This window comes from Eptatretus burgeri, chromosome 1 (genome assembly GCF_056783735.1).
Source record: "Eptatretus burgeri isolate ZD-2024b chromosome 1, Ebu_testis_v1, whole genome shotgun sequence".
Taxonomy (NCBI): domain Eukaryota; kingdom Metazoa; phylum Chordata; class Myxini; order Myxiniformes; family Myxinidae; genus Eptatretus; species Eptatretus burgeri.
The window spans coordinates 129,151,408-129,179,103 of NC_140961.1; the positions used below are offsets into that span (position 1 = coordinate 129,151,408).

Sequence of the window (27,696 nt, forward strand, 5' to 3'; positions counted from 1 at the left end):
TATGCACTTTTATTCATTCCCATGGGGCATGTCAGATCCCCCACAGAGCCTAACATTGGTGGACCTGGCCACCAGGTGACTTTTGTTGGCTTTCACTGATGAGGGAGCAAGTTGCTAGTTTTCTGTTCATGTGCTGTGCACAGTCCTTAAGTGTGATGGAAAATCACCAGACACTTGCAGTCCCAGCCCGTCGTGACCTTTAACACAGTTCTGCTTCAGCGTAGAAAATAGACAGATTACACAGGACGTGGATGTGCAGACAGTTTATTCAGGACGTGGATTACACAATAGCAAAGTGGATGGAAGGGAAAGACGAGAGCTTCTAAACGATACTTGGCACGGCCTTGGTAATTGTAACTATTCTGAACTAAACCCATTTCTCTCCTCTATTCCATGGGCCAAATCTAGAAAACTACATTTTTATTGGGGGGGTGGGGGGTCCAAATTTTTTTTTTAAGTAAAAAATGTGATTTTCGTTTTTAGACCAACAGATTATTGAGAAAAATTGTCCACAATGGTATAAAGTATCAAATTTTGCAAGATGACATTCCTTGACACAATTTTCAGATTATGAAGACATGCAACCTTGGTTTATTAGGTTGGTGGCAGGATTTGCACTCAGGCCACCGTAAAACCCTTAATTCCGCAAATCATTCTAAAAGCATTAAAAAATCTGAAAACCCACTCCGTGGGAGTACCTCCTGTGCAGCTTCCCTTCGCAGGGCAGCTCACCGGATGACGGGATTGGGGGCAAAGCCTTCGGGACCCCCAATCTTTGATGATAGGAGGGAAACCACGGGGTAACCTTCCTGAGTCAGATTGCAGTAGTATGTGTTGGAGTGGTGTTAAGGTGTCGTCCACCTGAGGCGGTTAACCTGAGGCGGTCCCTTTGGATGGGTGCCTGGAATGTCCTATCCCTCGGAGAGGATGATCAACTGTCTGTATTATAATCTGAGCTCCAGCGTTTGGACATCGGCATTGCAGCACTCTCTGAGGTTCAGAGACCGGATTGCGGCGAGATCATGGCGGGTGGTTATACCTACGATTAGTCTGATCGCTCTGATGGTTACCATACCCAAGGAGTTGCTGTAGCTGAGTCCAAAAAGCTGACTACAATGATAATCGAGGTAACACTGGTCAACGAGCGTATTATGAGACTAAGGATTCGTCACTCTTTGGGTCTCATTTTCCTGGTCTCTGTATATACTCCGACTGAGGCGAGTGATCTCACCGTGAAGGATGCCTTCTACGCCACGCTCAAATCTGTGGTTGATCAGTGCCCCAGGCGAGATACACTTCTAGTCTTGGGGAATTTCAATGCATCGACTGGATCTGAAAGGGATGGTTATGAGACATGTGTTGGTCCCCATGGGTCTGGAACTGTGAACCTGAATCGCAATAAGTTCCTTGACTTTGCAATAAGTCATGGAGTGAGGGTGGCCTGTTCATGGTTTCAGCACCCACAGGCTCATCGCTGGACTTGGTATTCCAACGCCGGCAGTGTGGCAAAGGATATTGACCATGTGCTCGTTGATGGTCACTGGAGGATGATCCACAACTGCAGGGTCTACCGGAGTGCTCATTTCCTCAATACTGACCACCAGCTTGTTGTAGCAACTCTGAAGTTGTATTGTAAATCCAGGAGAATGGTACCATCCCAGCCTCGGCTGGATGCTGGCAAGCTCAAGGATGAGAGGGGAGCTGAGGAGTTTGCGAACAGTCTGAGTGGAGATTTGGGGGGGTCTGGGTGCTTTGGGGGATCCTGAACAGTTGTGGAGTGCCTTCAAGACCACCGTCAAGCTGTGGAGCATCGTTTAGGAAGGTCAAGATCTCTGACCTTGATTTCACAAATGATGCAGTCATCTTTGCTGAGACTCTACATATCCTTTTGGGGGCCCTCGAGGTGCTGAATGAGGAGTCTGAGCCGCTGGGATTACGGGTTTCCTGGGTCAAAACTAAGATCCAGGCTTTCAATGACATCTTGGATGCTGCTGACCTGTCGGTGCTTATTTGTGGTGAGGATGTTGAGGTCGTGGAGAGATTCACTTACCTTGGCAGTGATATTCATGTCTCTGCTGGCTGTGATTCAGAGGTCAACAGACGTCTGGGTCGGGCCTGGGGAGTCATGGATTCACTGGATCATGGGGTGTGGTGCTGCCGGTACCTGTGCGGGAGGACGAAAGTCCGAGTCTTGAGGTCCTTGGTGCTTCCAGTCTTGCTCTATGGATGCGAGACTTGGACTCTGATGAGGAATCTGAGACGGAGACTTAATTCCTTTGGTACCAGGTCTCTTCAGGGAATCCTTGGCTATCGCTGGTTGGACTTTGTGTCCAACGAGCGGTTGCTGAGAGAGACTCAAATGAGATTTGTTACCTGCATAGTCCGTGAGCGTCAGCTGCGGCTGTATGGACATGTGGCTCATTCTCCTGACGCTGATCCTGTTCACCAGATTCTCTCAGTAAGGGAGCCTCGTGAGTGGAGGACTCCAATGGGCCGACCACGTGCCTTTTGATTGCAGCAGGTTGATCAGCATCTCAAGGAGATGGGGATGGGCCATTCATCTGCCTGGGGGATGGCCAGATGGAGGCCCCTAGAGTACCAGCGGAAAGTGGATGCAGTGACGCGCTGCTCCGGCGCATGCATCCATATCTGACCTGACCCATGGTCCCTGGTGGCCAAAAAATGTCACTTCAAAGTGGCAACGGATTGGAGTAATTGTCAAATCGATTTTTAAAAAACATAAAATAACTGGGTCTTCCTCATTCAGCATAAAGTTTATTTCATATTGAGTGAGTCTTTGAGATTTGTTTCCTGCATCGTAACACACCACACTTAAGTGAGTCTTTTGGAGAATAAGTTTATTTTTCTTTCTTAATTTAAACAACAATAATTCATGTAATAACACCACCACAACTGCTGCACTATTAATATTAATAAAATTAGCATGATTAATAATACTGTACTTTTGTACCAGATTTAGAATGTAAGTGTAATGTTGTATTTGTGTTTCAGATGTTGACTCTACTTCCAGAAAACTTTGTAATATTTATTGTGGTTTGGATAATATTAAAGTCATCTAATGTGTTTTTTTTTTTTTTTGCAATAATTAAGGTCAGAATTGCTTGTAAGATTTTTTTTTTTTTTTTTTAATTACATCACTTTTGACATTTGGTGATATGATCGAGGCACACAAATTGGAGTCGTCCAACATAAATGTAATAATGAAGGCTGATAGAGTTATTTGCCAAAATTATTGTGATTGATCAACATCAACAAGCGTGAAGTTATGAAGTACACCCTCAAGGCCACTACCACGGTCTCTGGCAATGCCAAATGGAGCAATTACCAAAACTGCAAAGGCTGAACATCCTGGAAGAGCACACTGATTCAGATGATAGCATTCCATCATTAACAGCCTGGATCCTCTATGGAATGGCTATACTGCAGTCCCTTCAGACCATTCCGGAAACATTTGGTGAACTAGCCAGCTATCTTTTCCAGATGTTGAAGCATATAGCTCCTAAGAGTCAAAACTAGGATTGATCTCGTCATGGACCAGTATCCAGAAATGTCCATCAAAAACCCAGAGCGAACCAAACATGCTGCTGGTGGGACGATGAATATTAAGATACAAAGCGGAAGTCACGTGACCCACTCGATGGAAGAAGTTTTTGAGTGAAGGAAGTTATTAAACAAACTTAGCTAATTTCTTTGTGACAGAATGGCAGCAGAGAGAGCATGCAGGGAATGTAGGATTTGGGGCCTTGTACGTAACACATGGCAAAGAATGTTACAAACTTGTCAGAGGAGATAATGATGTACATTATTCAAGGGTTGATTAATTGTGCACTGAACAGGAAGACAGGCACGCACATGCTTCTTCATGCTAGTCATGCAGCAGTTAATGGAGAGAATTTGCAGAGTAATCAAGTCTCCAGATACAGATGTTGCAGGTATGGCCTGTACTTTTAGTCACAAAATCAATGTCAACATAATCTTCTCTACAGGAAATAAACAACAACAAAGACTAGACTCATTGATTGCACAGCAATTGGGCATGCACTTGGTGAAAGTGTATGCGAGGCACTGTCCGGATTACATGCCTTCACGGAATGCAACAGTACGAGTACTTTTGGCAACAAAGGGGGGGGGGGTGGGGGAACAAGCATTTCAGCGAGTGACAACTTGCCCAGACATGTGTATTTTGATGAAATCACTTAGTAGAGCTTTCCAAATTACTGCTGAGCAGTTTAATGTATGTGAGCATCTTGTCTGCTTTGTCTAAGGACAGAGTGGCAATGACATCAATGCGGTCAGGTACAAACTCTTTTGTGATGAGAATGTCCATTTTACTGTTAAACCCCCCTCGGTTGTGGTGCTAATAACCAATTAATCTGCCAACCACGTACTGGAGTTGGGCCTGGCCTTCAATTTTGCCCTCTGTGCTTCAACACCATCTAATGGTTTGGCAGTGTGGTTGCCTCTTCAACTTATGCCTGCTCTGCAATACGGCACCCCTGAGCTTCTGGGTGCCCCTGTTCTCTGCTGTTAGGCATTTCTTGCCCCGGGTCCTCCACCAGGTACTCTGGCTGACAACAAATATTTTGCTGCCCATGCCCTCTTGGCACACTGCAGCCTCCGCCGCTCAAGGCTCCGAGAGCCGGGGTGCATCCTTTAAAGTTTAAACGGAGCTCTGGCTCACACGTGGGCTGCACCCCCTCGCTCTTTTACACACCAATTATTAATTACCTCCTCTTCCATCAGCACCAGCACATGTGCTACTTGTGAATGTCTGCAGCTGTAGAGCAATCCAGTTTGGGTTTGAAACAGCATCGGGCTTACCTTGCGTAGCTTTTCTTAGTTGCTTTATGCAGCTTTCTTCAGCAATAAGAGCAGGGGGTTAATGATAAAGATCAGAGCCACATGGGATAATGGATTAGGTCAGAGCATTGTTCCCTCCAATTATGGGTGAGAGATGTGATTTGGTCTTGATATTTACATGAAGACTGCTCTCAGAATTGCACGTACTACATGCTTGTAAGCCTCGGTGGTGCACGCTACTGTCGACACTTGCTGATTAATACTAATTTAAAGCAACAACCTGCACTATAACAAAAAAATTGTAACTTCACAACAAATTTATGATTTGAATATCAGTCGAGATACACACCAGTGTACGATTGAGAATTCAGAGAAATCTGTCAGTGGTGGTTTGTAGAACATGGATGTTGTGTTGCCATTTTTGACATTGGGAATGCATTTATTTTGCTTCGCTAGATGTATCGTTGGTCTAAGTTAGCTTTCTGGTTAAAAGCTGTCCGACGGACGAGTTGACTACTTTCGTTGTCGTACCAAACTAATAATACCTGCTTTGCTACCATTCATTGTAAAATGCTCTCAAAATTAATTAGAAAGTGCACAAATTACTATCGTAATCTATCCCTCCCTCCCCTGTTGTGCTTAAGAGATACGATTATGGCACGAATAGCCAGAGCAATGGAAAATCCAGTCCCTGCAATCGAAGACTGCGATTCTCTGGAAAAGGTAACCCACAGCTTCAACAAATTTCGGTTTAAAATCAGGCATTCTTGCAGACTGCAAGCAAGTACTGGGGTGTATCTGTTCTTGCAGATGTAATAAATATATACTTGATGAAGTAGATTGTGCAAATAGCTACATAAATCGAGTAGATCGACAATGCGTGATCAGAATGAACTCTTTAACAGTTTACCTGCACTGTAAAGTAATTTTTAAATGTAAAAAAATATCAAAAGTTATACAATAAACCTATTGTTTACACTCTAGTGGGTTGCAACGCAACGCTGAGAGGCGCATCTTCTTCAACGGCGCAGGTGTATTTGGCATGGGCGGTGCATTTCACCACCAGGACGACGCAAAAATGAGGGAATAATAAAATTATTTCTTCTTTCGGTGTTTTGGAGAGAATTCGTTTTGGCAATCTCATCTGTATTTCGATAATTTTTGTGTCTATGTTCACCTTGCCAGCAGGATAAGGCAATCTTTCTTTATATCTGGGTTTTCCAGCAATGGAGATCGTGAATAATTCGTAGATGTGCTTTGATTAAAATATGAACTGAATGTTTGTTTTAACCAAGGTGTCTGATATAGAGGTCTGTCTATATAAACGTGCAATACTTAAAATATGCATTGTATCACTTGCCACTGCACACCACCTGCAAACTATAAATGTTTACATCCTCCCATTGAACGTCCCTAAACAACAAAAACCCACAGACACTTCCCTAATCATAGCGCCATAAAAAACACCACATCCCTTTGGGGAGTGATCGTGCAAGATCACGTGACCTGCCATTGTCTCGGTCACATGACCCTCCCTGAGCAAGAGCGATGCAACACAGGCTGACTTTATTATTATTTTACGGACAGTTTTGTGGACCCCCCCCCCCCGATAATCCTGGCTTTGAGTTGCATCATGTGTGCAAAATTTCAACCTTCTCGTCTCCCGACAAAGTATTAAATATTTATTTGAGAGAGTTAGTGGTAAGAAAGCGCTTTACGAATTATCAATAATTGATTGTCTGACTGATGGAGCTTTACATAATTGATGCAATTCATCAATAGTGTGTGCGCGCCATCCCCTTGGACGGACGATAAATGAACATCCCGTCTGCCAGTATTAGGTCAGGTCAGGTCAGGTCTGGGAGCATGCGTCAGAGCAGCGTGTCGCTGTGTCCACTTTCTGCCGGTACTCCAGGGGCCTCCATCTGGCCATCCCCCAGGCAGATCCCTGGCCCATCCCCATCTTCTGGAGATGCTGATCAACCTGCTGCAACCATGAGGCACGTGGTCGGCCCATTGGCCTCTTCCACTGACGAGGCTCCCTCGCTGAGAGAATCTGGTGAGTAGGATCAGTGTCAGGAGAACGAGCCACATGTCCATACAGCCGCAGCTGATGCTCAGGGACTATGCAGGCAACAAATCTCATTTGAGTCTCTCTCAGCAACCGCTCGTTGGACACAGTCCGACCAGCGATAGCCAATGATTCTCCGAAGAGACCTGGTACCAAAGGAATTAAGTCTCCATCTCAGATCCCTGGTCAGAGTCCAAGTCTCACACCCACAGAGCAAGACTGGAAGCACGAAGGACCTGAAGACTCGGACTTTCGTCCTCCCGCACAGGTACCGACAGGACCACACCCCATTATCCAGTGAATCCATGACTCCCCAGGTCCGACCCAGCCGTCTATTGACCTCTGGCTCACAGCCAGCAGATACATGAATATCACTGCCAAGGTAAGTGAATCTCTCCATGACCTCAACATAACCACCCGCCATGATCTCACTGCAATCCGGTCTCCGAACCTCAGAGTGCCGCAATACCGATGTCCAAACCCTTGAGTTCAGATGATAACAGAGACAGGTGATCATCCTCTCTTCGGGATAGGACATTCCAGGCACCCACCCGAAGGGACCGCATCAAGTTAACCCAAGGAGACCGCCATCTGGTGGACGACATCTCAGCACCACCCCGACACACTCTCCCGCAATCTGACCCGGGAATGTTACCCCATGGTTTTCCACCTATCATCAAAGATTGGGGGTCCCGAAGGCTTTGCCCCAATCCCGTCATCCGGTGAGCTGCCCTGTGAAGGGAAGCTGCGCAGGAGGTACTTCCACGGAGTGGATTTTCTTTTTCTTTTTTTTTTTTGCTTCTGGAATGTTTTGCGGAATGAAGGGTTTTACGGTGGGCGGAGTGCAAATCCTGTCACCAATCTCCTGATAAGAAGTAACCCAACTGCAGGAGGACGTCTGCAGACACAGTTGGGTACTAGATATGGATGGCCGTTGGCTCACAAAGAGCTCCTCCGCCCTTTGACAGGTATTGTTTTTCATTCTGCTGGGTGTCCATATCCAAACACCCTCCTCACCAGGAAACCTGGTGGGGGAGAGTGTTTAGTCGCCGACAACCCGACCATGGAACAGGTTAGTGCAGGTTTACATGATATCTGTAGCAAGTCACAGATCTAATCTGGCCTTACCTGACAACTAGTTGGTGGACGTTACATATCCAATGGTGTCCTTCACAAAGCGTAGGCGAGCTATCACCGCACCATAAACGAATTACAAATTCCTGCCCAAACGGGCATTGCATCAGTGCCACCCCCCCCCTTCGCCCCCCCCTCCCCCATTTTTTCCCCCTTCTTCATTTGTAAAACATAGGTGATGTCTTTTTCTTCTTTTTTTATCCTTTTGCTCATATTTCTTAGTTAAACATTTTATTGTTATTACTTTATCACTTCTGATGAGGCAAACGATTTTCTTATGCAGGCCCAGTCTCAAGCAGAATGCAGAGCAAGTCTTGTGCACCAGGTGGATGTGGCGTTGAGACGCTGCGTGTCCGACACACTGAAGCAACTCGCAAGTGAGTGGGGATCTCACAGTTATGCATGCTGCTTGATGTCTTCTGCTGAGGTGTCATTCTGTCACATTAAATCGTACGTCTCTAGTTTTAAAAACCTCCTGCGAGTCTTGTGTTGTAACCTTATATTGTTGGGCATTTGCAAACATCAATTGAGGAATGGTTTGAAACATTCACAAACAATTGTTTTGAAACTCGTACAATATTTTGGTTTGCACACAACTCGTTCACATAGCCATTCTCTCCATGTCAAGTATTGAGGTACACACCAGATGGTACCCAAGGGTATCAAGGTAACATTGAGGGGCCTTGTTTTCCCATCAGAGAGGTGGGAAAAAATAGCTGTATGAATGTGAATACAGAAGATGAAATGTCCTAAAAATCGACCATTCGAATGACGTGCCACCCCAAATGGTGTCGGTTGCTAATGGAATGATGCCAAAAAAAGAAAGACATTCAACATTTAAATCTTGTATTAACCACGTTCAACATACAGCTAATTGACGTATGCCTCACACATCTGACGGAGATACCCCAAAAACAACAGATGACATATTACAAACTTATGCTCTCTCACTCCCTCTCTGATGTACCATTCTCATCAGAGAGTGTCATTGACACCGATGCAGATTCCTGATCAAGGGTGGTTTGCCATTGCCTCCCTTCCCAGCATTAGTTCAGGCAGGAATTTGTAATTTATTCAAGGTGTCGGCGATTGCTCGCCGACTCTTCACAAAGGACACCGTGGGATCTTTAAAGAGCAGATTTTGGGTCGCTGATGACTTCGCGTGATTCGAAGGTTGTAAGCACATTAATAATCGTTGGGTATTTATTTTCTTAAATTTGAAACTCAAAATATGCTAAAATTAACTTTTAAGTCAAAACTTTTCAAAGTGATCGAAAAACAGACCAGAAGTTACCGAAGATGCTATGACGTCACGCAGCAATGCCAACCCTCCCGATTTCATCGGGAGGCTTCCGAAAATTCACCCAAACTCCCGCCCTTACGATCACTATCCTTATCCTCCCGAAATTTTGATATTTTTGCACTGTTCACTCATCAGAATGTACTAGTATGAGAATTGAATGAAAAGCATCGTCTGCTACGTATAGCATGTGGTAACTCCATAACGTTCGCTGCTACCAAATTGTACGTAAAAAATTGCAAATTCAAATGAGGAGCAGCGAAACATTGGGTCTGGATCTCGCTTATGCGATCATGCACTGAGATTTAGTGCATGCGGTATGTGTGCAATACAGTGCATGCGGTATGTGTGCAATACAGTGCATGCGGTATGTATGCACAGTGTATATGCATGCGATACGCTCACTGTATGCAGCTGGGCCCCGTACCAGCCCGGCGGTCGCGACCACCGTGCGGTGTTTAATTTAACAGCCGCTAGAGTTCTACGAGTCGCGCTGCAGCTGTGGAACATCGACTTCGAAGTTACCGATGCTTCAAACCCTCGATGTTGATTACGGAATGGCAGAAAAGAAGCTTACGAAGACCAAGAAATGGTCTCAGAAGTACAAGACCGAATACAGTCTCCAATACCCGTGTATTCGAAAGTCTGAAAGAGGAATTCATCATGCGTATTGTACAGTATGCAGCGTTGATATTTCAGTTGAGCACGGAGGTCGCGATGATATTCGGAAGCACGTTGGAAGCAAACGGCACACAGACATTGCAAAGGAGAGATCTTCGAGCACGAGTACCGGTACACTTCTGAATTATTTCACCAAACAAGGGACAAGCGAGGAAGAGGATGTTACCCGAGCGGAACTTCTCTTTAGTGGATTTATTGTGGAACATAACTTGCCCATATCAGTCTCAGATCATGCTGGACCTCTATTTCAAAAGATGTTTCCAGATTCAAAAGTTTCTTCAAAGTATGGATGTGCAAGAACAAAAACTTGCAAGATGTGCAAGATGTGCAAGAACAAAAAAAAAAAACAAAAAAAAAAAAACAAGAACAAAAAGCAAGAAAAAAAAAAAAAAAAAAAAAAAACAAGAACAAAGAAGAAAAAAAGAACACTGGTCAACAATTTTTTACTTTCTGAATGTTGTCTAGATTTCTACAAGTGAATTAGGGTATTCTGGCACTGCTGAATCAGGAAATGGCATCCGTTTCTCTCCATCAGGTCAGGTTTTTGTGCTAAGTTTATTTGAAAAAATCAGATCTTGTGACAAAATCAATTACATTTTTGTGGCATTATCAGCTGATTTTTGTCAACACATATCATCCTAAACATGTTTTTAAGAAAAAAAAATGTTTTGCCAACAACATTTATTGATTACATGATAGAAACATCGATTACTGTCATCTGAATGGTGGGCATTGATAAAGGTAAGTACAAGTAAATTGCATGTTGCGTCACCACTGTTCAAACTTCAGGGCTTGAACTTCCGTTTCTTCGAACTCCTGGAATGTTCAGCGGCAGGGAGGTCTCTCTTCAGATTCCAACAGTAGTCAGCCATCATGACTGCGTCCCAGCGACCCTGATACCTGGTCTCCATCTCCTTCATGTCCTGATGGAATCTCTCCCCCTGCTCGTCACTCATTGAACCCAGGTTCTCAGGAAACCGGTTCATATGTGAAAATAGGTAGTGCATCTTGATGCTCATGTTGCAACCCAGGTTTCTGAAAGCAGTCAGCATGTTGTTGACAAGTTCTGCGTAGTTTCTGGCCTTATTGTTGCCAAGAAAGTTCTTCACTACCAAAACAAATGTCTTCCACGCTTCCAGTTCCACTTCGTTCATTGAGTTTTTGAACTCTGGATCTCCTGATGAGCTGACGGATCTGAGAACCATCAAAGATGCCAGCTTTCAACTTCTCCATGGTCAATCCTGGAAAAGCCTGGCACAAGTAAGTGAAGCAGTCACCATCTTTGTCCAGAGCCTTGGTGAACTGCTTGATTAAGCCGAGCTTGATGTGCAGCGGTGGGAAGAGTATTCTGTCTCTGTCCACCAGAGGGTCGTTGATGACGTTCCTTTCTTTGCATGGCACCAATTCCTCCCACACAGGCCAGTCCTTCTTCGTGTAATGCTGAGCACGGTCCCTACTATCCCACATGCACAGAAAACATGGGTACTTGGTGAAGCCAGACTGTTGTCCCAACAAAAAGTTCACCATCTTCAGGTCAACACAAATAAACCACTTAAGCTGATCATAACCAATTTTCTCCAGCACGTACTTCACCGCTTCATACTTCTCCTTCAGTGTAGTCGAGTGAGCGATGGGTACAGAGGCAAAATGGTTGCCGTTGTGTAGCAGAACACATTTCAGTGATCGCTTGCTGCTGTCAATGAACAGTCTCCAATCTTTGGGTTCGTACTGTGGCACTCCAAGCTTGAGCAGAAGCGCATGTCATAAATTGGGCGCATGTAGGTATTGTACATTCTTCAGAGTTCGTTATTTCAAGAAATACAACTTTTTTGTATCACATTATTACAAAATCTGCCCCATTAACTTTAGTTTTGATCCACGAACTTTATGCTTTGCCTCACCAATTTTTGGAAGATTTTGAGGTTTTATGACTTCAAACTGATCCCTTTTCGACATAATCACCCAGAACTATCGTACCTGAATACTTCTTGTCATATTATTTCCAATTAAAACAATTATTTGACATGATATTTTACCCCCACCAACTTCTTCTAAAATGCTCCACACATGCGTACATGTGAACAAAAATGTAAAAAACGACATGTGGCCATATCTCAAAAACTTGACCTGATTGAACAAAACTAATGTGAGTTTTGGATTCAGCGCATCAGATTCGTCCTAAATCAGCTTAAAAATGCAGACAACAAATTTGTTGTTGACCAGTGTAATTGGTGAGTTGTCAAATGTTACTGCTTCATCTATTGCCGATATTGCTAGACTCGCTCCATTTAGCCTAGCTCCAGACGGTAGCAATGACAGTGGTGAGGCCCAGCTATATCCTGTCCTGATTTCGTACCATGACAACAGTGCTGGGATTGTGAAGCAAGGTTTGCTAAGTTTGCCTGCGTGCAAACAAGATTCCACTGGAGAAAACATTTTCAAACTGCTTGATCATGAGTTCAGTGACAGGAAAATTCCGTGGGGAAATTGTGTTTCCTTTTGTGCTGATAATGCCTCTGTCATGGTGGGCAAGCACAAAGGAGTCGCTGCTTATATCCACAAACAAAATCCAGAGTGCTACATCATGGGATGCCCTTGCCATATGATGCACAATACGGACCAGAAACGCGGCTCAGGCCTTACCCATTGAATTAGATGACTTTCTCATCGATATTTACTACTACTTGGACAAAAGTAGTAAACGCGTCAAAGGAGTGAAAGCACTGCAAGAACTCTGTGATGCCCCGACACACAAGATTCTGAAGCATGTCGCAACAAGGTGGCTGTCCCTTGGTCAGTGCCTAGACAGGCTGATTGAACAGTGGGAGCCACTTCGCCTCTTCTTCAAAGAAGAAGTACGAAGAAAAATGCAACCAACTGTAGCCAAGACTCTAACAACGAGAGCAAGAAGGACGGCACTGTATCTACTGCCAGTACTGGCACTGCAGGATCAAGCACTAGTGGAGCAGCATTCACCACTACCACTGCAGTATCTGCTGCGAAAGAAGACAGCAGGGACAGCACCAAAACCAATGCTGAGAGCAGGTAGCATCACCGGCCCTTCATCACGTTCATCTACAAAGCAGATCCCTTCAGAGTCGAGAAAGACTGTGATAGTCCCATCTACAGGCAAAGAAGGACCCAAATTAAGTTCTGCTTTTGCCAAATCACTTGATAGAAGCTCAGCAAAACCTTGAATCAGAGGTCTTCTTCCTTGGCTGCACCTACCTCAAGCTCTCTCCTCAAACGTAAAATTGGATCTGGTACTACGAGTCTGACCTCTTCTGCTGGCAGTAAACGCAAGTGTGATCGCCCTGCGGCTAAGTGTACTACGAGTTCTACAACTAAAAAGGCATCTTCCTCAAACACTGTGCAGGAATCTAGAGAAAAACGTGTCAACAGGATGTTCTTGTCTCCACAAACAAAACTCTATTGTTTCTTCCTTCGATATGCTAACAAGCTTTTTGAGAAGGGGAATCTTCTGCTCCAAAGAGACGAACCCTGTATTCATCTCCTGCACGGAGAATTGAATGATCTTCTGAAAGATATCTTCATACGGTTTTTGAAACCATCGGTGTCATCGGTTGCTCTGGTAAATGTACCCTTCTCTGACAGAAATCATCAGAAGAATGATGAGGACCTCATGATTGGGAACGATGCCAAACTGTATATAAGGGAACAAAGGAGTCTCAAGAAATCCACCTTCACTCTGAGTGAGTCAGACATCCAAGGTTTCTTCAGTGCAGTTCGCTCATATTATGTGAAAGCCTGCAATTATATCTTCAAAACCTGGCCGCTAGATGATGAATTAGCCAAGCATGCTCAGGTGCTGGATGTTAAGCTACACCAAGAAGTGGGGTTTGACTGTGTGGAGTTTTTCATCAAGAAATTCCCCTGTCTGTTTAGTGGCGGTGATAGTGACATCGACAGTCTTGAGAGTGAATTCGCTCACTACCAGGCAGACGCCTCCATAGCTACAATTGCTACTGAGACAGTGAGAGTGGATGAGCAGTGGCATCGGATTTCACAGCTCACAGATCCCTGCACTGGTGCCAAGAAGTATCCTAATTTGAGCAAAGTGATGAAGGGAATCTTGGTCATTGCTCATTCGAACGCATCATGTGAGCGGGCACTCAGTCTTGTACGGAAGAATCATACTGAATTTCGTCCCAATTTGAGTGTCAAAACCCTGGAAGCTCTCTTAATTGAAAAACTAGCTCATAGCACCCCTTGCTACCAGAGAGAATACAGCAAAGACATAATCAGAAGGGCTAAAAGAGCCACACAGCTGTCACTCAGCAAAGCTGCCATGGAAAAAGCAAGCAGCAGTAGTACCAGCCAGTAAGGTAAGAAAAATATTGCTTCTTTTGTGCTTTTTGTTAATCTTTGATTGTCCCCTAACTTACTAATATTAACATACATGTAACATTAAAAAGTGCACAATTTTCCCCTTTTTTTGTTCAAAAAGTGGGAATTCTTAACATGTTAAATGCTCCAAAATAGGGCTCAGAGGGCACGAGAGAGCGTCTAGAACCCCAGAGCTTCCAGGGCCCTAAGGCGGGCCCTGGACCCCGCCGCAAGGGTCGAGCACTCCGCGCTCGAGATGTGCGCTTTGCGCACATTATTTGGTGTCGGTTGAAAATCCTCCCTAATTCTGATTTCCAAAAGTTGGCATCTCTGCGTCACGTTCTCTGAAAACATCGTGAACATTCGGAAACAGCGTGTAAACAATGGCGAGATGTGAATCGGAGAGTGATTTCAGTGGCGATTAAATTGAGTGTTTTCATTCCAATATTGCCGAGGACTAGTCGGAGGATGATGGGAATTTATACTATGGAGTTTCTGGCCCTGAGGTATATAAATTTGAGCCACTTGCAAGTGCCAGAAAACGGCCTATTTCATGTACAAGTGGCAGGACTGACTGTCTGGCAGTTCACACCGACAGACTCCACCAGACAGATTGGTTTGTAGATTTTCATTTTCTTGTTCGATGCATAAAATAATGTAAAGTTAGCCTCACTCACTCACCAAGTACATTTTCCTTCCACACTTCTCAACTCACACCGCTGATCTCTGCCATCCTTCTCACTAAATCCCCTCAACTACCTCGTGCTCCGTCATCCCTTAAACTACAGCACGTTCCTTTTAACACTACGTAGCTAAGCTACGTCCCCTCTACACATCCACAGTCTGTCACTATCCTCAAATCCTTTATTTCCCATCTCCCTTCCTAAATCTGCACTGGATCCCTCTACCTAATCCATTCCACGGGCCCCATGAGGACTTACCCCTGCCCCATGAAGCCAGTCTAACTAAACTAACCCATCCCCATAACTAGTTCCATCCTGTGCCCAGGCAAGGGGGTCTTCCACCCCTTGCCTGGGAATCCTGTTCACCCGAAGCGAGGCTTGCTTTATTTTTTTTAATGCGCGTGCACCAGCGCGGCAACTCGCAACATGCGCACGAGCGCAGCAATTCACAGCCGCGCACCTTTGGCGTGACGTCATGGCAGCTGTTCACGTCCCTCGTCCCTCTTGGATGGTACCATCCGGCAGGGATTCACCCTCCTGCCGGATTCCAACCACACGTGCAGCCATGACGTCACCCTGCGCATAAAAAAACACAAGCCTCGCATCTCGAGGGGTTCCCCACACGAACACATGTGCTCTGCCCGTTGGAGCTAAACACAAGCTCGCGTGGAGAACCCGTCCGGTCCAAATCCGTAATCCTGCCTAAGCTTTGTCCGTCCGCGGGATCGGCAACATCCACAGCTGGTGTTTACGGACCGGGTTTCACTCCCGCAAGCGCGCACGTGGTGGCCTCGTGCGTACCACAGCACGGACCTCGCGCTCGCTGCTGGGTAAACCTAGCGCGGTCCCCAAAACAGCTACGGCCGCTACTCAGCCTTTGTCCCTCTGTCGCCTTCGTCGTCTCCGTTCCATCCACGCACACCTGCGTGTCACGACGCTCACACACCACGTCATTACACTCACACCGGGAGACGCGGCTGCATGTTCACTCATGCCCACCGTCATCTCCCTTACATACCGCGACCTCGCACACGCGGTCTCCCTTGCACTCGGCCGTTCACTCGCACACGTGGTGACACTCATGCGCGGTGCCTCATCCACACACGGCGTGCTGGGAAGCACGCACCTCGGCTCACTCGCAACCTCGCACACCATTTTCCTCACACATGCAGTCCCTTTCACACAACGCCTTTCACCCACGCTTTGCGCGTGTTTCAGCACACATTTCGCCACACTTGTAAACACACCTCGACACCACACACACCGGGACCACAGTCGTAACCACACTGGGAATTTGTGCCACCCCAAGGGTTTCCGGGGCATCCATACCCCCCAAGCTCTCCGTGCACTCGTCCACAGCACTCGCCCCTTCAACCTCGCTCGGCACAACCGGACCCGCCTGGTCGTGATCCGCCTCAAGGGAGCATAGTGTCTCCCTCCGTTCCCGAAGGAGGCTATCCGGCTGCTTGCACCGGGTCCCAACACGTTCCGCGAGCTCGCCCCCATTATCCTCCACTACCTCCGTGTGTGTGTGTGCTCGTCCTTAACCCCGTCTTCATCGTGTAGTCTCTCCTCTACCGTTTCTACCTCCCACATCTGTTATTTCTTTTATTCTTTCCGTCGTCACCTCGTGTCTCGTCTCACATGTTTCGGTCACCCCACTTAGTTTTTCCCTCTGTGTCACCGTCACTTTCTCCGTCACCTTTACGCTTCTCGCCCAACACGTCCCCCGAATTACTTCGTCCTCACCCGCCTCCATTGCGGGCCTGACAGCCGTTGCACTCCCCCTCAGCTCGTTCGCCCCAGCACGTGGCGCCGCCATTATGCCCACCGTTGTCCGCGTTTCACTGCACGCTATTGCCTTCATGCCCGCCTGCAGGCTTCGGCCCATTTTCTGCATCTCACCCCGCATCCCTTCCACTTCTTCTTTCATTCCGCCTCTTATTCTCCAATCTCATAGTTTCCTTCAATTGGTAAACCTCAAATTCATGTTCTTGTTGTTTTCTATTCCACTGTTCCTCTCGTTCTTCCCTCTCCACTCTCGTTGTCTCCTTCAATTGACTGATTTCTCCTTCCTGCTTCATTCCTTGCTCCTTCACTTTCTCCAGGTACTCCAACCTATTTTTTTCCTTTTGTCGTTCAGTTTCAAATTCATACTCTGTTTTTTATTCCACTGTCTCTCTTGTTCCTCATTTTGCAATCTCGTTATTTCTTTCAATTTCCTGATTTCTTTCTCCTGTCTCATTTCTTGTTCTTTCAGTACTCTTTCTTGTTCCTCATTCTGCAATCTCGTTATTTGCTTCAATTGTTTTATTTTTAAATCGTGTTCACATTTTTTCTCTTCCAACTGTATTTCCCTCACTCTCCCCTCTAGTTCTTTGAACTGCCTTGCCCCCTCCAATATTTTTTCCATTAGTTGTTTTACTTCCAAATCGTGCTCCTTTTGTTTCTTTTCGAGCTCTGTTTTCCATTCTTCCTCCAATTGTTTCCGAAGCCCGCCGATGTCTGCTTGCCTCGCCTGCCATGCCCACGTGGTTTGAAACGGTTGTTGAGAGCGCTCGCCTCGTGTCGTGCCGTTCTTGCGCCAAAAATAGCCGCTCGCTCACGCCTCGTGCCACGCTGAAGTGCGGCCGCGCCGCCATCTTGCGACTCCGTTTGCCGGCAAAGTTCGTGCTCAGTATATGAGGGTGAGCTCCCCCACGGATTAAAATTACAAGAAGTACCATCCCGGGCCATGGATCCTACATTACTACACATATACATTTCTACCCCCGGCACCTGTTCGCCTTGAGCCTCCATCTTATTTCTCCTAAGGGATTAAAATTTTGCCTGCTCGTAATTTGGGGGGGAACGGAGGGGTTGCTTCGCACACCCCTGATCCGATCCCCGTAAATTTAGTTGGAGACCGAGGTGGATTTGAATCCCACTCCTGACACCAATGTTACGAATTTCGCCCGCCCGGCGTGCGATCGGCCACGTGACTCGAATGGCGACCGCGTCGCCCACCGGAACGGACAATTCAGTTGTGACCCTCTTGGAACTACCGCCAAGGAGCTAGTCACGGGTGGGGGTTTAACCTCACCACAACCCAGTCCGCATTCTGCCCGCGCGAAATAGGGTGAATCGCCGAAAGTCGATATACCTAAGTACCTGCGCGGGTAACCTACCGAGGGGTTGTACCACGCCGCAGGTCGACTCCGGACACGAACCGCTTAAGCGGTTCGTTCCGTACTGCAGGGATAACCGAGCGGAGTTATCGTCGACCTCGGCAGTTCAGATTATTTACCGGGTGTTTAAACCCACTACCAATCCCTTACGTGATGCAAAATGGAACTTTCAATGAAAGGAAAGGGACGAAACGAAACGGGTCACAGTTACCAAGCACATTTAATACGGACACACGGAAGCACATATTTTACAGTCATACAATCATGCAGTAATACAAAAGAAACAAAAGCAAGAACGACGCAGAGTTAATACCGAATAAAAGGCAAAGTACAAGCACTTAATCAGTTACTACTTTACGGACTGGCGCCACACACACATTTACACAAAACCCCCAAAGAAAAGAAAGGACTTCCCTTGGTGCGGCCGTCAAGTCCTCCTCCCACGACCTCAACTCCGAGCTCCGTCGCCTTTGCCGTCCTCCACTGCCGACTCGACCTGACTCGACGACGACACAGCTCGACTTCAACGAGCTCCTCGGGCTCCGCGAGTTCCACGAGCTCCATACCGAGGCAGAGACACTCGACCACGACGACACAGCTCGGCGACAACCCAACGACTTCAGACTTCAGACGGAGGTGAGTTCCACGAGTCAGGCGAGTTCCACGCGACAGAGGGAGAGCGAGACCTCAAGCCACCCCGCGCTCGCGTCTTTATCCCAAGCTCGACTCTCTTTTCAACTCCACCCGCACGTGTTTCAGCCGAAGCTCAACTCTCTTCTCAACTCCACCCGCGCGCGTTTCAGCCGAAGCTCAACTCTCTTCTCAACTCCACCCTCGTGCGTTTCAGCCGAAGCTCACCTCACTTCTCAACTCCACCCGCGCTCGTTTCGCTCACGTTCCGCCCCCCCCTTTTTCACAAAGCCCCGCCCCTTCTCAACTCCCGCCCCTCCTTCCAGAACATGCTAGAAACTTCCAGAAGGAGGAGTCTTCCACCCAATCGGCAATGCTCGCACCGCCGTGGCATTCTTCCCCTTCCCTCGCAGGGTGAAATCCACCGCGGCGGCGCCATTCGTTTGGGGGAAGGGGGGAACGGGGGCCGCCTGCTTTCCCTCGAAGGCCAGGCCTCTGGCAACCGTGCGCCGAGTCAGAACGCAGTGGTTGTTGGGGTGGTGTGGTTTGGTGGTTGTTGTAGTGGTGGCATGGTTGGTGGTGGCGATTTGGTTGTTGGGGTGGTGCTTGGTCCAAAATAACGACAGCAAAAGAAAAACGGCTATCTCAAAGAGTCGCAGCCCGAATGAATCACACATATTCCCTCTAAACAAAGGGTGTGGGCTAACTACACATGAACTTATCGATATATCTCATCTGAGGACCTTTCTGGTGTATTGCAAATTTCCACAACCGTAACAATATGTAAGGATTGCCTTAGAGTACAGGAATTTGTAAATTGTTCATGGTTCCAGCAATGACTCACCACCTCTTGGCAGAAACGACCATGGGATCTTCAACATCCAACAACTCAGGATGACAGGCACATCAGTTAGTTTAACATCCATCCGATGGACGGCACACACACAGATACCTCCCTTCACCATGCCTGCAAAACACCAGGATGACACTCGTTTATAGCTGGGTCGAGATTTGAACCAAGGCGAGTGCGTACCTCTCGGCCATCCTGGCAGCTCAACACACCATTATGAGCTTTAAAATCAAGACCAAAAGGCAGGCAAATTGCCCACTATTTTGTGGCAGTAAACTCGATGCTTCTTGTCGGGCATAAAAACAGCTCTGTAGTCACGTATACCATGACCCCTGCTGGGTGTGATGGGAGGTGCGGACAAAAAATGCAAATCTCACTGCTCGAAACCAATCAAAAGGTTCCACCCTTTGGCACGGCAGGCATTGCTGTGTGAACCAGGTACAGGTATATAAAAAAAGCATTATAACTCCGTTAAAAATAATTCTTTTAATTATATAATGTACCAAAAAAGGCACCTTTTCGGCATGCTAAATTAATCAGACTTATATTTGTAACTGACTTCTTTTTGACCTGGATCACGAAGCCAGCAGCCTTGACAGGATGGTACAGTGGAAGCACACAACTGTGAGCTGTCTAATCTGGGTTTGATTCTTAACCCGATTAGAGAACTGTTGGAATGATGATTTGCATCAAGGTGTGTGCTGTCCTTAAGGTACATGATAAACTGGGTGTGTTTCATCTACAAGCATTAATTGCTTGATGTTAAAGATGATCCAGTGTCTTTTGATGGAGTGGATGAGTTGTCTCTGGCTTGTCAAACAAATTGCTGCCCTAACCTCCATGGGGCACTGCATCAGCAATGCAGTTCACCCCCCACCCCCACCCCCACCCCAAAAAAAACAAAAACGATGCTTCGTGAATGTGGGCCAACTCATAATTGACTTCCAGCCATACGAGTCCTGATCTGGCTAAAGATGTTTAAATTGGAGCTGCACAGACAGAGTGTTGCATTAGAAAGTGTCCTGTCCCAAGGATGTACATTAAGCTGGGTGTCCCATCTGCCCATCGTTAGTTCGTGGTCAAAGACCCCACAGTGTATTTCACGTGAATTTAGCGAGATATCGCCGACACCCTGAACAAATTACAAATTCCTGCTGCCTTCAGTCAAATGTCAGGCCTGGCCAGCCAATACATGAATGACTTGGGACGAAATGTTTCTCTGTCTGATCCCACTGTAAGACTATAGCAATAATTGTGGCGGTTAAAGTGACAGTAAGAGTCGTAGTAGTAGTATTTCAACGTGTCCACATATCGAATTTGAGAGTTGCATCATTTACATCTTTTTTTGCCTTCCTTCCTTGCCCCACGACATGGAACCCCTGCCCAGGTAGTGGGAAGTTTACACCGGCACGGTTGCGGGGTCTATCTCAAGAACTAGCAACTACAAAAAGACACGTGCTCGACAATCTGCGGCAGGATCAGCTGGCAGTTGCATCTGCAGCACACATCCAAGAGGCTGTGGATATGGTTGTGCAACATTTTGAAGCAAAGAAGCAGAGAATCTTAAATTGTTGCAAAACCACAAGTAAAGCATGATTCAATCTTACGATCAAAACACTGTTGGGAGGATGATGGATGAAACCATCGGTTATCCTGCTTGAGAATGTTGGAGAAGCGAACTCACTTTAAGCATTTCAAGGCAGCATAGAATTGGAGTTCACCTAAAAAATAAAAGTTAAAAACCAGACAATTGAATTACATAAGCAACATGCAAAGAAACGTCATTTTTGCATATTTTAGTGGCAAATACACATTCACTATTCAGGTCAGGTTAGGTATGGGAGCATGCACCAGAACAGCGCGTCGCTGCGTCCACTTTCCGCCAGTACTCCAGGGGCCCCGTCTGGCCATCCCCCAGGCAGATGCTTGCCCCATCCCCATCTCCTTGAGATGCCAATCAACCTGCTGCAACCACGAGGCACGTGGTCAGCCCATTGGCCTCCTCCACTCAAGAGACTCCTTCCCCGAGAGAATCTGGTGAGCAGGATCAGCGTCAAGAAAATGAGCCACATGTCCATACAGCCGCAGTTGACGCTCACGGACTATGCAGGTAACAAATCTCATTTGAGTCTCTCTCAGCGACCGCTCGTTGGACACAAAGTCCGACCAGCGAGAGCCAAGGATTCTCCAAAGAGACCTGGTACCAAAGGAATTAAGTCTCCATCTCAGATCCCTGATCAGAGTCCAAGTCTCACATCCATAGAGCAAGACTGGAAGCACCAAGGACCTGAAGACTCGGACTTCCGTCCTCCCGCACAGGCCCCGGCAACGCCACACCCATGATCCAGTGAATCCATGACTCCCCAGGCCTGACCCAGATGTCGTCTGTTGACCTCTGACTCACAGCCAGCAGAGACATGAATATCACTGCCAAGGTAAGTGAATCTCTCCACGACCTCAACATCCTCACCAGAAACAGGCACAGACAGGACAGCAGCATCCAAGATGTCATTGAAAGCCTGGATCTCAGTTTTGACTCAGGAAACCCGTAATCCCAGCGGCTCCAACTCCTCATTCAGAACCTCAAGGGCCCCCAAAAGGATATCTAGAGTCTCCAAAAAGATGACTGCATCATCTGCGAAATCAATGTCAGAGATCTTGACATTCCCAAATGATGCACCGCAGCTTGATCTCTCCAACATCCTCCCCAGAAGCCAGTCCATACAAGTGCTGAAAAGTGTGGGGGCCAGTACACACCCCTGACGAACTCCAGTAACAACTGGAAATAAGTCAGAGATGGTACCACCACATCGCACAGCACTCTCAGTACCAGAGTAGAGTTCAGACATCAGATCGATCAGTTTTGGTGGCACCCCACGAAGCCTAAAAATCCTCCAGAGGGCATCCTAATTCACTGAATCAAACAATTTACAGAGATCAACATAAGCTGCAAGCAGCCCCTGCCGAAACTCTCGTCTGCGTTCGGTGAGGAACGTAGAGCAAGGATACGGTCAATCGTTGACCTCTTTGGTGTAAAGCCTGACTGCTCTGGACGCTGGTGCTCAAGCAGATGGCGATGAACCCGATCAAGAATTATCCGAGCAAAGACCTTGCCCGGCCCTGAGAGCAGCGTCACCCCTCGGTAGTTGTTGCAGTCTTGGTGATCACCCTTCCCTTTCCAGAGAGGGACAACAAGGCCCCTCTTCCAGTCAGTTGGGATGATGCCTGTGTTCCAGGCAGAGCACAGAACTACATGCAATGACATGAGTGCAGCATTTCCATCAGCCTCGAGAAGTTCAGCAAGGATGCCACAGATCCCTGGAGCTTTGCCCCGTTTCAACCGGTTCACCGCAGCCTGTGTTTCCACAAACGAAGATGGACCACAGTTGATTCGAGGGTCAGCAACAGGGATTGTAACACCCCTGACGTCCAACTTGATAGCTGGTGGATCAGCCTGGTACAACCGCTCAAAGTAGCCGGCCCAGCGGGCCTTCACTTCGGACTCCTCTGCCAAGAGCCCACCACCCTCTGCTCCAACTACAGTACACCGAGGGATGGGCTTGGATGAACACAATGCGTGAATTCCCCTGTAAGCAGGACGAGAATCACTTGACCACAGGTGATGCTCCATCCCCTCACAGATTCCTCGCACATAGGCCTCCTTGTCCACCCTTAGCACACGTACAGTTTTACGCCACAGCTCACTGAACAGCTCAGCTCTGCCATTCAGCCTGGCCCTGCGATTCTGGTCAATGATAACCAGTGTCCCTTGAGAGACCAAATTCTTCTTCACCCAACGGTGAGCTCCAAGATATCCACCGGCAACATCAAGAACGGTGGTCTTGAAGGCACTCCACAACTCTTCAAGATCTCCCAAAGCACCCAGACCCCCAAATCCACTCAGCCTGTTTGCAAACTCCTGTTACCCTCTCATCCCTGAGCTTGCCAACATCCAGCCTCGGATAGGATGGTACCATTCTCCTGGATTTAAGGTGCAACTTGAGAGTTGGTACAACAAGCCGGTGGTCAATATTGAGGAACTGAACACTCCGGTGGTCCCTGAAGTTCTGGATCATCTTCCAGTGACCATCAACGAGCACATCGTCAGTCTCCTTTGCCACATCACCAGCTTTAGAATACCAAGTCCAGCGATGAGCTTGTGGGCGCTGAAACCATGAACCAGCCACCCTAAGTCCACGACTTCTTGCAAAGTCAAGGAACTTAGTGCTATTCTGATTCATAGTTCCTGACCCATGGGGACCAACACGTCTCATAACCATCCCGAAGGCTTTGCCCTAATCCCGTCATCTGGTGAGCTGCCCTGCGAAGGGAAACTGCGCAGGAGGTACTCCCACGGAGTGGGTTTTCCGATTTTTTTTTTTGTTTGTTTGTTTTTTTATGCTTCGAGAATGTGTTGCGGAATGAAGGGTTTTACGGTGGCCGGAGTGCAAATCCTGTCACCAACCTCCTAATAAGAAGTAACCCAATTGCAGGAGGACGTCCGCAGACACAGTTGGGCACTAGATATGGATGGCCGTTGGCTCACAAGGAGCTCCTCGACCATTTTGACAGGTTTTGTTATTAATCCTGCTGGGTGTCCATATCCAAACACCCTCCTCACCAGGAAACCTGGTGGGGGAGACGGTTGAGTCGCCGACAACCCGACCATGGAACAGGTTAATGCAGGTTTACATGATACCTGTAGCAAGTCACAGATCTGATCAGGCCTGACCTGACAATTCACTCTTCATAGCTGCATATTTCATGCCAGGTGATATTACTATATCATCAAGGCCATTCCGGGGTCAACAAAAATCATACATTTCAGAGTACAAATATGCCCTTTGGCACGTATGTACATCAAAGCTTTCCCTTCATTATAAGATCAGGAAACGACTTGCCAGTCTGTTGTGAGTGCAGGAGGACGAAAGTCCGAGTCTTCAGGTCCTTGGTGCTTCCAGTCTCGCTCTATGGATGTGAGACTTGGACTCTGACCAGGGATCTGCGACGGACACTTAATTCCTTTGGTACCAGTTGTCTTCAGAGAATCGTTGGCAATCGCTGGTTGGACTTTCTGTCCAACAAGCGGTTGCTGAGAGAGACTTAAATGAGATTTGTTTCCTGCATAGTCCGTGAGCATCAGCTACGGCTGTATGGACATGTGGCTCGTTTTCCTGATGCTGATCCTGCTCACCAGATTCTCTCAGCGAGGGAGCATCATGAGTGGAGGAGGCCAATGGGCCGACCACATGCCTTGTGATTGCATCAGGTTGATCAGCATCTCATGGGGATGGGGCAGGCATCTACCTGGGGGATGGCCAGACGGAGGCCCCTGGAGTACCGGCGGAAAGTGGATGCAGCGACGTGCTGCTCTGGCGCATGCTCCCATACCTGACCCGACCTGACCTGACTACTATGCGGGATTGAAGACGCATGGACCCAGTAATACACCACATTCAATCTATTTATTACGTAAACAGTTAGCCTTTTTTCCTGAATACAGTCGGTATCACTTGAATTGGGGTTTAAATAACCTGAACACAATGTAATAAATGTAGATACCATGGGTGCTAGATGCAGAAGGTAAACTGGGATTCCCCTGAGTCTAGGGAAGCCCCACACATTTCTCTACCACGTGGGATTCACAAGTTATGGACGAAGGAACAGGCTATTACATGTATTTATTATGTACACAGTTGACCATTTTTCCTGGGGCCATCATAGGTAATCAATTGAATTGCTACCCCTGTATCCTCAAATGCATGAGCCTGACGCAAAAAAAAAAAATTCTAAAACTTCTCGGATTGAAATAATTAAACTATTCTGGCTGCCAGACCTTGTAGCCATTCGGGTTTAAATTTAAAACGTACATTCCACATGTCTGCTACATCATAGCTGTGAAGTTTCTCATTGATTGATGCAGCAATTCCAGAGTAAACATTATTTAATATGGTTTATTAGATCTAACATGGCTGCACCATGTGACCTATCAATTAACCATTAACAAACTTATATCCTCGAGCCTCGGAGAATATGTGTGTGAAGTTTCCCCTTGATCTAACCAGCCATTCTGGAGATGTTTGAAGGTTTCATGGTAAATTCAATATGGCCACCAAACCATGTTACCTATCAATCATCAATCAATGTATATATTAATACTGAAGGACCAATTTTGTGCTCCTCCTAGCGCTGGCATCACGTTTTTCTCGGTACTGTGACCTGGACTGAAAGAAACTTCGTACCTGTAAGAGTGCATCGCACATAGTGGCAATAGTCAACTTTCAACTCTGAAGCAGAATAAACACTTTTCATTTTACATTCGTTTACATGGCGACGTGTGACGTCACCGCTGAGAGGTGTAATTCCACTCCTCAAAAATTGCGTCTGCAATGTAAAACCCTCTTCTGCACATGCTGACTACCTCAGAATGTGAATTTCACACAAAAATGTAACAAGAAACATTGTATCTATATATTAATACTGAAGGACCAATTTTGTGCTCCTCCGAGTAGTCGCGTCACATTTTTCTCAGTACTGTGAGCTGAGAAGTTTTGACACGGTGTTTGTATGTCAAAGTAGACACGTGCACAAATCAGGGGACTTCTTCACAAGGAGTAGTGTACACCAAAAATGTCGTGTACAAGGACGTTTTGTAGGCCTCATTAGGTAAGGCCATTAATCCAAGAGCATTAGGTCAAAATAGGCCCTAACCTGGACATTTTTGGTAACAAGCTGATTTTTTCAGGATAGGTCCAGGAATGTGTGTGAAATAACATACTAAAAGTCCTCATGAATCCTCCTTGAGCGTTTTCCGCAATCCAAGATGGCATCCAAAATGGCCGCCTCTTCTGTTTTTCTCATAACTTTGCAAGCAGGTTTCCCCAAAACACACTTTAAATGTCTACATATATGTTTTGAAGTATGAGGAACTCATTAGAATACATCTTAAGAGATACTGAAGCACGCAAGTACCAATAAGACCTCTTGAGTTCTTCCAAAAGTCCAAAATGGCCGCCATTTCATGTTTTTCTCATATATTTGCAAGTAGGTTTCCCCAAAACACACTTTAAATGTCTAAACATATGTTTTGAAGTATGAGGAACTTATTAGAATACATCTTAAGAGATATTGAAGCACGCAAGTACCAATAAGACCGCTTGAGCTCTTCCAAAAATCCAAAATGGCCGCCATATTTACTGTTTTTTTGTCATAACTTTGCAAGTAGGTTTCCCCAAAACACACTTTAAATGTCTAAATATATGTTTTGAAGTATAAGGAACTCGATAGAATACATTTTAAGAGATGTTGAAGCACGCAAGTACCAATAAAACTGTTTGAGCTCTTCCAAAAATCCAAAATGGTGTCCAAAATGGCCGTCATTAACAATTTTATCTCAAAATTGTTTAAATATTTATCATTAATTAATTAACTGTGATATTTCATCCTGAAAATATTCAACAAACATTACAATTATAAATGTGGTTGCTGTGCATACAGTATTCAAATCAATTTGAATGTTAAAGTCTAGAAGTGTGCCCTTAATCGCTTATGACATTACGAGGGAAACATTGTACCATCAGTTTGATGCTAAACAGACAGGGCGACATAAATTTGCCATATGGTCCATTTTCGTCACCTAAAGCTCGGAAATTGAAAACTTGGTGCTAACCTTTTTTTACCAACAAGATGCAGTTGATGTCTACCATGAGGTGAGTTCTATTTGAAACATTCCGTTATCATTAAGGAAGTAAAACTATTATTTTTGGTACCCAGACTAAATGCATGATCAAAATTTGTGTCTTCATGCATGTACTACACAGTACTGTGTAATATCACTTGACAGGGAATTTCTGTGGAGTAGTCTATCGTTACACCTAAAACATTGTATTGAATCATTTTATTTGTTTCATGCAGATGAAAAGAATTATAGTATGATAGAAATCAGAGAGTGTATGACACTCCTTCCTATTGGTACATGTATGCTGTATTTGTATAAAAGGTTCCTTTTTGTG

The 27,696-nt window shown here is 46.3% G+C and overlaps 1 protein-coding gene across 4 annotated transcripts in view; it reads left to right on the forward strand.

Annotated features, from left to right (window-relative positions):
* Positions 1–27,696, forward strand: part of PSTK (phosphoseryl-tRNA kinase) — a 137,087-nt gene that overhangs the window by 30,236 nt on the left and 79,155 nt on the right. For 3 of the 4 annotated variants that reach the window (XM_085897773.1, XM_085897791.1, XM_085897801.1), the window contains 3 exons: positions 5,466–5,544; positions 8,310–8,403; positions 21,072–21,354. In XM_085897773.1, coding sequence (XP_085753899.1) covers positions 5,466–5,544; positions 8,310–8,403; positions 21,072–21,280 — 382 coding nt within the window. In that variant the 3' untranslated portion in view covers positions 21,281–21,354. Of the gene's footprint in view, positions 1–5,465; positions 5,545–8,309; positions 8,404–21,071; positions 21,355–27,696 lie in introns of those variants that run through there. The other variant, XM_085897782.1, reaches the window with a different exon arrangement.